This window comes from Lissotriton helveticus, chromosome 8 (genome assembly GCF_964261635.1).
Source record: "Lissotriton helveticus chromosome 8, aLisHel1.1, whole genome shotgun sequence".
Taxonomy (NCBI): Eukaryota; Metazoa; Chordata; class Amphibia; order Caudata; family Salamandridae; genus Lissotriton; species Lissotriton helveticus.
Window position 1 is genome coordinate 461,474,038 of NC_136069.1, and position 12,464 is coordinate 461,486,501.

At 52.8% G+C, this 12,464-nt stretch overlaps 1 protein-coding gene across 1 annotated transcript in view; it reads left to right on the plus strand.

Moving 5' to 3' along the window:
• Positions 1-12,464, plus strand: part of RB1 (RB transcriptional corepressor 1) — a 1,127,005-nt gene that overhangs the window by 431,746 nt on the left and 682,795 nt on the right. Inside the window, exon 16 of the mRNA XM_078657333.1 lies at positions 6,776-6,852. Coding sequence (XP_078513459.1) covers positions 6,776-6,852 — 77 coding nt within the window. The remainder of the gene's footprint in view (positions 1-6,775; positions 6,853-12,464) is intronic.

The window sequence follows — 12,464 nt, forward strand, 5'->3', positions numbered from 1 at the left end:
AGAGGCGGAGATCAGAGGTCTCCAGCGGAGTCCAAGCTCCATATCAACCTTCTGGAGCTTCGGGCGATCCTACTTGCACTGAAGGCATTCCTTCACTCTGTCAGGGGGAGTGTAGTGCAGGTGTTCACAGACAACACCACCGCCATGTGATACTGCAACAAACAGGGCGGGTTGGGGTCGTGGACCCTATGTCATGAAGCTCTGCGCCTCTAGACATTGCTGGAACATCAGGGTTTTTCCCTGGTGGTTCACACCTGGCAGGTTCACTGAACACCAGGGCAGACTAACTCAGCCACAGGTGCATGATGGATCACGAATGGCGTCTTCACTCGGACGTGGCGCAAGGTCTCTTTCGACAGTGGGGAGCGCCTTGGTTAGATCTATTCGCCACCAAAGAAAATGCGCAATGTCAGCAGTTCTGCGCATTGGAATTTCCAAGGTGGCACTCGCTCGGCGACGCTTTTCGTCGTGAGTGGAGGTGCGATCTGTTATACGCCTTTCCACCTGTACTACTTCTGCCCAGAGTGCTGAAGAAGATCAGGCGCGACCGGGCCCAAGTCATTTTTGTGGCTCCGGACTGGGCTCGAAGTGTCTGGTATCCCTAGCTACTCAGTATGACCATCGATCCCCCGATCCGACTGCCTCTTCAGGAGGATCTTGTGTCGCAGGCGACGGGCCTCCACCCGGACCTGTCTAGGCTCCACTTCCTTGCATGGAGATTGAGCGGCGGCAGTTGATTCCTTTTGACTTGCCTCCTGAAGTTTGTAATGTCATTCTGGCGGCCAGGCGGCCCTCCACTAAGTTGGTATAGGTCTGCAGGTGGAACAAATTAGTAGCATGGTGCACAGTAAAGGCTGTGGATCCCCTTTCTGCCCCTCTTTCAGAAGTCCTTTTGTTCCTTCTTTCTATGGCCCAGCAGGGCTCTGCTCTGGGCACTATAAAGGGCTACCTTTCTGTTATTTCGGCCTTTCTCAGCTCAGGCTCCTTAATCGGCCCTCTCTTTTCAAGTCCCCTGTTGTAGATAGATTCCTCAAAGGCATTACTCATCTTTTCCCTCCTACTCCTTTTGCAATGCCACAGTGGGACTTGAACCTGGTTCTTAAATATTTAATGTGTTATGTTATGTTATGTTAATTTATTTCTTCTATAGCGCTCGGCTACTCCTAGGAGCATCCCGGCGCTTTGGCGAAGAGTATCAGCAGGTAAAACAACTACATAACAGCTAAAATGCAGACAAAAGAAAGGAAAGAAATTATTTGGTGAAAAGCCATGTTTTAAGATCTTTTCTGAAAACAAGAAGACTGGGAGCCTGTCTAAGGGAGAGTGGTAGTTCATTCCAAGCCTTTGGAGCTAGATAGCGGAATGACCGGCCTCCCATCCTTGCACGCCTGATAGCCGGGACTGTCATCTTAGATAGACAGGATGATCCTGCTAGGTACATATCGAGAAAGACGTTTCCCTATGTACTTGGGGCCAGTGCCTTGTAGAGCTTTGAAGGTAAAAGTCAGGCTCTTGAAAAGAATTCTCTTTGCGATTGGTAACCAGTGTAAGGTGTTCAAAAGGACAGTGGCACCTGCTCTTCTTGGGAGCCCATAGATGGCACGGGCTGCCGAATTCTGGACTACTTGCAAACGGGTCAAAAGATATTTTGGTAGACCCAAGAAAAGAACGTTTGCATAGTCCAGTCGAGATCCAATCAAGGCCTGAACAATTATCTTCCTATGCTGAAAAGACACTAAAGGAAGAAACTTCCGCAGCATCCGTAAAATGCCGAAGCATTTACCTGAAAGGCACGAAATATGTGGCCCAAAGGACAGTTCACTGTCCACAATCACTCCCAAGTTTTTGGCCTTGAGAGACACATTGTCAGGGGGAAACATATCTAATGGCCACCAAGATTTCCAGTCTGGTTCAAGGGCGCATCCAAAAAAGAGAAGTTCCGACTTATCGGAATTGCACTTTAAGCCATTACACCTGAACCACTCAAAGACCGCACCAAGGCAATCCCTGACCTGTATGCCGTCGAATGACCCGCCCCTATCACAAGTGAATAGGAGCTGGGTGTCATCGGCGTAAGATACGATCTGGGCGCCAAAGGACTCCGCGACTACCGCCAGAGGGGCCATAAAGATGTTAAACAGCATGGGGCTGAGAATGGAACCCTGAGGGACCCCCACCTCTAGCGGAGGTGGGTGTGCACTCCCCTTGAGCCTATTCTAAACTGTCCTCTTCGTCTACTGACGTTGAAGACTGCTTTCCTGGTTGCCATCACCTCTGCCAGGAGAGTGAGTGAGATCCAGGCTCTTTCTTGTAAACCTCCTTTTCTATCTGTCCATCCGGACAAGGTTGTGCTTAGGACATGTCCATCCTTTCTGCCAAAGGTTGTCACTGCCTTTCACATTGGGCAGACCATCTCTTTGACCACATTCTTTCCATCTCCGCATCCTTCCAGAGAGGAAGAGAGGCTCCACTGTCTGGACCCAAAACATGCGCTGTTGTTTTCCTTAAACTGCACACAACAGTTTCGGGTGAATGACCAGCTCTTTGTTGGCTACGTTGGCGCCAAGAAAGGTCGGGCCGTACACAAGCGGACTATCTCCCGATTGGTTGTCTTGTGTATTAAATCCTGCTATTCTCTGGCTAAAAGGAGCCTCCGTTGGGACTGCACACCCATTCCACAGGGCGACGGCAGCCACTACGGCTTTGGGACATGGTGTCCCCTTACAAGACATCTGCCAGGCAGCTACGTGGGCCTCGCTGCACACTTTTACTAAGCACTACTGCCTGGACAGCCAAGTCTGGAGAGACTGCTTCTTTGGCCATTCTGTTCTCCGGGACTTTCTGGTGTGATCTTGGTTCACAGACCCACCACCGGGGTTAGTTTTGCTGGGGTATATATTCTAAGGTAAGGAATCTATCACTACGTGTTTCTTGTATACAAATTACCTACCTTCAGTAACGATATATCTGTAAGAAACATTAGTTAGTGATAGATTCCTTACCGCCCCACCCATCCTTCCTGTTCTGCGAACTGATTCCTAGGGTTAAGGTTATCCCTTCAGGGCCCTAGTTTCAAGGCACCAGTGGTCAGTATCTTGCATGGCTCTGCCTTCTTGGCACGGAAAGTTGTGTGCAGAACTGACGTCAGCACGCGAGGGCGGCGTCTAAGTAGCTACCGCGATGTCATCTCGGCGAACACGACGCCAACGACGGACACGGAGCCGCACGACTCCACCTTCCGACGCGCGGGGGTACTGCTGACGAAAACTTTCCGGATCCTTTCTGACGCCTCAGGGTAATTCTAAGGTAAGGAATCTATCACTAACTAATATTTCTTACAGATATATCATTACCGAAGGTAAGTAACTTGTTCATTTGGTAGAGACTTCTAGCTGCAGATTCCTTACTTTTGCATTTCCCCAGGCGTCAGACTGGATCGGGAAGATTTTTCGTGAGCAGTACCTTGGCACGCCAGTAGGGGGCGTCGGTTGGCTCCATTTGGTGTTGTCTGCTCAGGAAGTGACGTCCGCGTACCCTATATAGGTGCCACCTTGGCATGCTGATGTCCGTTCTTTTCTTTCTGCGCTAGCCAGCAGTAATCCGAGGGAAGAGCTACCACCCTCTGTTAGTTTTTGACAGGATTTTTTGCAACATTTTGTCAACCCTTTTTGAGGTTTTTTCCTCCTGGTGTGTCTAGGATGTCATAGAGTAAGACAGGTTTTAAACACTTTGGCGCCTGTCACAGCACCATGTTAGTGACGGACCTGCACTATGTGTGTTTGTGGTGTCTGGAGAACGACCACGACTCCAAGTCGTGCTCCGACTGCCATGCCATGGCGCCAAAGGCTTTAAAGGAGCAGTCCTGATGCTACTAGAGGCCCTGCATGAGACTGCGCGGAAGTCATGGTCCTGCTTGAGAGAAAACTCTTGCGACCGTTCCAGGAGTCTGAAGTCCTTTTCTTCCCACTTGAAATAGTTTGGGCACTTAGGTAAGAGGAAACACAAGGAGATGATGGATGGAGCGCTGAAACTTTTTAGACACTCCACCGATGTCACTCATCTGGGTTGAATTCATCATCATTCTTTAGCTCACTTCGCCACCTCAGTTCAGACCCAGCTATATGCAAATCAGTCTTAACCCTGTGCCTCATGGGAACAGTCCAGCCCAAACTGCCAAACCAGGTCTTCCCTGAACTGGAAACAAGCATTCTGGGACCGATTTCTGGATAACACCCCTCATCAGCCAGGCTACCTTGAATCTAGCTGCAAAGTGAGCAAAGGACCCACGTCTGGGCATACCCTGCCAACTTAGGGCGAACAAAACAAACACAAGGAGATGATGGACAGAATGCTGAAACTTCTCAGACACTCACCCCAAGTCATCTGCTTGTGTTCACTTAGGTAAGAGGCACAAAAAACACAAGAATTTGAAGTGCAGTTTGACTTATCCTCATTCGTCAGTCGATGTGACAAAGGAACATAAGCGTTCGACGCCTGGTTCTCCGGAACCTGTGCCTGGGCTGACTCTGCGCCTCCCGAGTTTTCCAGGAGCTGAAGCAACCCCCCTCTCAAATTAAAGAGTTCTATGAGGCCATGCTTTTCACTTTTTAAGTAGCCCAACCTCTCCACCACGCCTTTGGGCCCCGTGGGGTTAGACTTGCCTCATCTGGTTCCACTCTGGCAGCTCTGGCTCCGATGGTCCCCCATGGACCCGGACCAGCGCCGGCCGTGCCACTACAGAACCTAGCCGACATGGAGCTGGAGCCGAATCGACGCCAACGCCGATTCCAGCCTTATAGGACCCCCATGTCCCAGGTCGGAGCCTGAGCTGTATTCTGAAGCGCTAGGCTTCAGGGAGGAATAGGAGTGTTCGTTTTACCCTTTAGAAAACCAGTATGATCAGTATATGAACTGGTGTGAGGAACTGGGTGATGGATACGTCTCCACATCCTGGCATGCTTTCTCCCCTTACTGTGGCTACAGAGGAGGGAGCAACATAGGCAGTGTGGTGCAGAGGGTGACTGAGGTCCTCAACCTTCAGATGCCCTTGGTGGCAGTCAAGACAAACATCTTGACGGAGGTGCTTCAACCTGGGGCTCCTGTGAATTGGACGATTGCCCGCCGCCACCGCCCCACTCCAAATTTCCTCACCCAATACCCTACCCCATAGAACTTGGTGATCCAATCCTCCACTTCCCATGGTGGTACAAAAGGGGGTGGTGATAGACGGAGCATCCGAACCAATCAAACACTCACACCCAGTCAAAAGATCTGGGTTGAATCCATCACCGTTCTTTAGCCCACTCTGCCACCCCAGTTCAGACATGGCTATATGCAAATCAGTCTGACCCTGTGCCTCATGGGAACAGTCCAGCCTGAACTGCCAAGCCATGCCTTCCCTGGACCGGAAACAAGCTTCCGAGGACCGGTTTCTGGCATTACAGCCGTCTTCAGCCCGGCTTGCTTGAATCCAGTGGCAAAGTGAGCAAGGGACTCACGTCTGAGCATACCCTGCCACACTTATGGCGGCCATTATGGGGCATTCCATGCCGCTCTCCCAGACAGGAAATACAAAGTGCCAGATATCTTGCGAAAGAAAATGTTTTCTTCCGCCGACCTTGCTTTGCGAGCAGTGAACACAGCATGCTATTTACGCACGTTGTGGGAAACAGTTGGGCAAATGCTGTCACACGTCCCGGAGGAGGCCTGGGCCATTCTCTCCCAAGCAGTTAGACAGGAGCGACGCGCTCAAGTTCACTACATGCTGTGTCTTAGACATGACCGACTCGCTGGGCAGTCGCTTTCATCTACGGTGGCCCTCGGATGCCATGCCTAACTGAGAACATCTGGCTTGTTGGGATATGTCCAGGCTTCCCTCATGGACATACCCTTTGATAGCTCCCCCCTCTTCGGAGACAAGGCAGTCTATGCGCTGGAGCACTTTAAAGAATCGCAGGGCAGGCGCATGGGCCTCTCAGCTGCCCCACGTCCCCAGTTAGCAGTTAGCCTGGCCAGATTGTTTACACTTATATTGAATAACAGACAGCCAAGTGATGATCTTTAGGTAAACCCTGTAGCTGTAGGTAAGCCCCCCTGAATCCCACAGCCAAAGCTAAAAGCCTATCCACTAATGTTGATGGGCATTTAATTGTTAAGCATATGCCCAGACATTGGCCCTGTGCTCACTGTGCCACTGGAAACAAGCTGCACCCAACTGAAGAGCCCCAATCAGGCTGAAACCGGTTTGATTTGCTTGTGTTATGGTTCAGGATGAACATGGCTTGGCAGTTTGGGCTGGACCTAATTGCGTATGGCTAGGTCTATTCTGAGGTTCTGAGGTGGCATGGTGGGGAATAGAAAGATTGTTGGGGTTAGTCTTATTGCATGCATTCTCCTATTTCTCCTATTACCTTTTGTGTGTTCAAAGGGCATTTACTGACAGGGAGGGGTGGATGGTGAGGCGGGGGGGGGTGTTAAGACTTGGAATTAGATATTCCGCTTATTAACACTGCTAACCACCTCCATGCAACAAACCATTGCTAAACAAAATAGTTAAATAAAAAATGCAAAAGTAGTGTTCAAGAATCGATCCTTCCTGACAATGGGAAATATTCTGTGAACGTAAATTGGTACATAAAGCAATCAAAAATTACTTATGTGCTGGAAAATGTTTCACTTGCATATAACCGTTCTTGCACAATTGTTCATTTGAAATATATTAGTTGAATACTTTTATGCAATTCTATATGTAATAGTATTTTTTTTGTTTTTCCAGCAATCTTCTGAACAATTCTGCCTTCCATGAATCCTTGTTAGCATGCTCTATTGAAGTAGTGATGGCAACATATGGAAGTAAGTTCAATGGTAGTAGCAAACTGGTAACTACCTCCTTTACAATATGGGGGAATTGTTTGGGATCTTGAATATGTACTCTAAGAGGATAAAGAAATTAAATGATTTTTGAGGATCTCACCAATTTTCCTATTTTGATTGACTTTTTGAAGAGGAGAATTTAGATACAATATGTAGTATTCATGATGGCTACTTGTCACTTTTTCTGCTTAATCCGCATACATCTCCTTTAGCCTTCAATTTAACTACCTACACCCCACTTGTCCTGTAACACTAATTTTGTAAAGTAGTACATTGTAAGTGCCAGATAACAATGAATGGTCCGTAACTATATAGAATAAATATCTAATACACATTCCACATTTTTTCTTTAGTAAAATGTAATTTAAAAAAAAAACTTTTAAAAGTAACTTGGCCTCTTTCAGTTTTGTTTGGAATCATTGACTGTTTCTTTCACATGTACTCAAATATTTAATATATTTCCTGTGCCCACCCTAGTTGTTTACGGCTGAGAATTGCCCAATATTTCCTGATGGATATGTTGGCTTTATCCGATGAAGGAGTGGTTAACTTATATTTTTTAACCTAGCTGCTTCTATCCTTCTCTCCTCTTAATCTGTCACACCTAAAGAAGCCACTTCTGGTAATTCTGACGTTTTCATTTGTTAACCGTTTTTGATTGGGCATCCAAGCATAGACACTGCTTTACCTCTTGGGTTCAGGACATCGTATGAATAATTGGCAAAAACTGAACACGTCCGAACAGTCCAAAGTCTCTATGAAGATTACCAGATTCCCATAATGTGTTGCGTGAGGTAAAGGGCTTAATGTCTACTGGATTTCTAGTTTGTTTTTAGCTCCAGTAGATGTTTATTAGTTTTGCAAGATTAAGCTGTGTAGCATAATCAATAAATGATATCACAGTCATGGCTTACATGACATCTTGATCAATATGTGGGCTGACTGCCACGGTTTGTGGAGGAACAGATCGCCACTGAAAAGTAATTATAGAACAGAGCTAGTATTAGATTCCTTACCTTAGAATATCCCCAGGCGTCAGACTAGTTCCGGAAACTTTTGCGTAGCAGTACCCTTGCGCGTCGGTAGGCGTCGTCTGCGGCTCCGCGTCCGTCGGCGTCGTGGGCGCCGTGATGACGTCGTCGGAGTACTTAGACGCCGCCTCCGCGTGCTGACGTCGGTGCTTTTTCTTTCTGCGCCAGCAAGCGCAGATCTGGAAAAAGCAGTAACCCTAGTCATTTTTTGACTAACTTTTTGATCATTTTTTGATTATTCTCGAAGTCTTCTCGACTCCGACGGTGCCGTAGGGATGCCCGGCTTTAAGCACTGCGATGATTGCGACCGCCTGATGTCGGTCACGGATCCTCACCGCGTGTGTTTATCTTGTCTCGGCGTCGACCACGACGACAAGGCCTGCTCCGACTGCCGGGCCCTCTCTTCGAAAGCCAGACGGGAGTGGTCCCGCAGGCGGCTCGAACTCCGGCAGTCGGTCCCGCGCCGCGAGAGGTCCCGATCCCATGGGAGGTCGAGGGACAGGTCGCGGGCTCGGAGCCACCACAGTTCCGAGGGTAGGCCGCACTCCTCCGGGTCGAAGTCGTCGTCAGGTAAGCGGCACAAGAAGTCCAAGTGCCGTCATCGCTCTTCGGACTCCCCCGACGCTCGCACGATGCGGCCGGGGGTTCGGGTGACACCACCCACGCGGCTCCATCGGAGTCGCGGGCACCGAGTTCAGCCCCATACCCTGCGGTCCCTGGGCGCGACGCCGGAGGAGATCGAGCGCTTCCTCATGGCCATGAGGAAACTCTCTCCTCCGACGGGCTCCGCGGCGCCTTCGGGCCCAGCGGACCCGTCTGGGACCCCTAGCGGGTCGGGTTCTGCCCCGACGCCGTTGGGTGCTTCGGCCCCGGCGCCGCCGGCGCCACAGGTTCCCGTTATCCCAACGCCGCTGGCGCCTTCGGGCCCGGCGCCGCAGGACGCCGCTGGACCTCCTTCGGGATCTGGTTCGTCGCCGGTGGACCTTACGACCTCCCCGGCGTCGGACCCTCAGGTGTCGCCTCCGTCGCCGTCCTCGGGCGGCGCCGTCCCCAGTTCCACCTTCGTTCCGGCACCGGGACGGCCCCCATGGGCGCCGCTCCAGACGTCGTTTGGAGAATTTCACTTCTATGAACAGGCCCCATTAGTTGAGAACCCTGAGTTTCAGGAGATGGGTGATGAAGAGGACTGGGAGGGGTCTGAGGACCCTCTGACCAGGGAGTGTCAGTCTCACGAGGACTGGACAGGAGACCTTGGGGAGGCCAGTGGCCTGGACACCTCTCCAGACACTGGTTTTGTCTCCCCTCCTACCGTGGCTTCGGAGGAGGGGGCAATATATAGTGTGGTGCTGATGAGGGCTGCCAAGGCCTTGGGCCTTGAGCTCCCCGTCGCGGCCGTGAGGACTAACCTCCTCACTGAGGTCCTTAAACCGCAGTCAAGCTCCGCCGAGCCTCTGCTGCCCTTTAATGAGGCCTTGACCGACGTTCTTCTGGGCACTTGGTCCAAGCCCGCTACGGGTTCGCCCGTAGATAGGAACGTGGCCAGACGCCACCGCCCAGCCCCTGGCGACCCATGTTTCCTGTCCTCCCACCCTACCCCCGAGAGCCTGGTCATCCAGGCCTCCAATTCCCAGACCGCATTCACGTCCGCCCCGCCGGACAGGGAATCCAAGAGGTATGACCAGTATGGGAAGAAGATCTTCTCGTCCCTGAGTCTGGGCCTGCGGTCTTCCAACACCGCCTGCCTCTTGGGACGTTACACCCACTCTGTGTGGGATAAGGTCGCGGAGGTGCTGCCAGAGTGTCCGTTGGAGGTACGGGCCAAACTCGGCCAAGCCCTTGTCGAGGGCCGGGATGCAGCCAAGTATTCCATCAGGTGTGGGCTGGATACCACCGACTCGCTAGGTAGAGCGATGGCAACGACGGTGGCGGTCAGACGCCACGCCTGGCTGAGGTCCGCCAATTTCTCGGCAGATGTCCAGAACACACTCATGGACATGCCGTTCGATGGCCGTCGCCTCTTTGGCGACAAGGCAGACCATGCGCTTGAGCGCTTTAAGGACTCCAGGGCTACGGCCAAGTCCTTGGGCCTCTCGGGCCAGCGCCAGCAATCGGCTGCCTTTCACTCCTTTCGTGGCCACGGAAGGGGTGCGCCCACACGCGCCGCTGGCCACGCTGCGCAGGGCAATACCCAACGCCGTGGCGGCCGTGGGAACCGCCGTCCGGGCGGTCGGGGGCAGCGGCGAGGTCAGTCCACACATTCCCCCGCAGCATCCGCCTCAAAACCCTCCTAGTCCGTGCTTTCAGGCCCATGTGACGCCAGTGGGGGGCAGGGTTCGCCATCACCACCTCCACTGGCGCACTGTCACATCGGACAGGTGGGTGCTGCAAATAGTCCGAAGGGGCTACTCCCTCCCCTTCGAGGCGACTCCTCCAGCCATGCCACCGCAGAACCACCGTGTACCGGGGGATCATTTGCGACTTCTGCAGGAGGAAGTTGCGGCCCTCTTGGCCAAGGGGGCCATCGAGCGCGTTCCTGGGCCAGAAGTAGGGTGTGGTTGCTACTCCCACTACTTTCTGGTACCCAAGAAGGGCAAAGGGGGCCTACGCCCTATCTTGGACCTAAGGAACGTCAACGGCTTCCTCCGGAAGGAGAAGATCAAGATGCTGACACTGGCTCAGGTTCTGGCTGCCCTGGACCCAGGAGACTGGATGGTAGCGTTGGACTTGCAGGACGCTTATTTTCATATCCCCGTCCTGCCTGCCCACCGGCACTACCTGCGGTTCATGATTGGCCACGAGCACTTTCAGTTTATCGTGCTCCCCTTCGGCCTTACCAGCGCCCCACGGGTGTTCACGAAGGTGATGGCGGTGGTCGCAGCTCATCTGCGCAGGTTAGGGGTTTCAGTCTTCCCCTACCTCGACGACTGGTTGTTGAAGGCGGGCTCGCCCCAGACAGTCGTCAGCCACCTCCAGACTACGGCAGACCTCCTGCACCAGCTGGGGTTCTCCATCAATGTGCCGAAGTCACACCTGTGCCCCTCTCAGAAGCTCCTCTTCATCGGAGCGGTTCTGGAATCGGTGCGGTTTCGGGTTTATACACCCGAACAGCGGGTCCGGGATATTCAGGCTCTGATTCCCATCTTTCAGCCGTTATCCCGGGTTTCGGTCAGGTTGGCGCTGCGGCTTCTGGGGCTGATGGCCTCCTGCATCCTTCTGGTGCATCACGCCAGATGGCGGATGCGGGCTCTGCAGTGGGACCTGAAGTTTGTGGGCCCAGCATCAGGGCAACCTATCCGACCACGTCCTGATCTCGGAGGGCACTGCGAGACAGCTGCAGTGGTGGCTTACGGAACGCGATTGGGTCAGCGGCAGATCCCTCTCCCTTCCCCAACCGGAGCACGTAGTTGTGACGGACGCGTCCCTCCAGGGCTGGGGAGGCCACATGGGAGAGGTGGAGATCAGAGGCCTCTGGTCTCCGGCGGAGGCCCAGCTCCACATCAACCTGTTGGAGCTCCGGGCGATTCGTCTGGCACTGAAGGCATTCCTCCCCTCTGTCCGGTGGAGTGTAGTGCAGGTGTTCACGGACAACACCACCGCCATGTGGTACTGCAACAAACAAGGCGGGGTGGGGTCGTGGACCCTTTGTCAAGAGGCTCTTCGCCTTTGGCAATGGCTGGAACGCCAGGGCGTGACCCTGGTGGCTCAACACCTGGCAGGTTCTCTGAACGCCAGGGCGGACGAGCTCAGCCGTCGGTGCATGATGGATCACGAATGGCGTCTGCACTCGGATGTGGCGCAAGGCCTCTTTCAGCGATGGGGAGAGCCTTGGTTAGATCTATTCGCCACCGAAGAGAACGCGCAATGTCATCAGTTCTGCTCATTGGAATTTCCAAGGCGGCACTCGCTCGGAGACGCTTTTCGTTGCGAGTGGAGTTGCGGTCTGTTGTACACCTTTCCGCCTATACCACTTCTGCCCAGGGTGCTGAAGAAGATCCAGCGCGATGGCCCAAGTCATCCTTGTGGCTCCGGGCTGGGCGAGAAGGTACTGGTATCCAGAGCTACTCAGTCTGTCAGTCGATCCCCCGGTTCGTCTGCCTCTTCAGGAGGACCTTCTGTCGCAGCAGCAGGGGACGGTCCTCCACCCGAACCTGTCCTGTCTCCACCTCCATGCTTGGAGATTGAGCGGCGACAGTTGAGGCCATTTGACTTGCCTCCTGAAGTTTGTAACATCATTCTGGCAGCCAGGCGTCCCTCCACAAAGTCGGTATACGCCTGCAGGTGGAACAGATTTGTGGCATGGTGCACAGCAAAGGCTGTGGATCCCCTCAATGCCCCTCTTTCTGAGGTTCTTCTCTTCCTTCTTTCTCTTGCCCAGCAGGGCTCTGCTCTGGGCACTATCAAGGGCTACCTTTCTGCCCTTTCAGCCTTTCTCAGGCTGCCTGATCAGCCTTCTTTGTTCAAGTCCCCTATTGTGAATAGATTTCTTAAGGGCATCACACACACGTTTCCTCCTGTTCCGTTTGTGATGCCTCAGTGGGACTTGAACCTGGTTCTTACCTT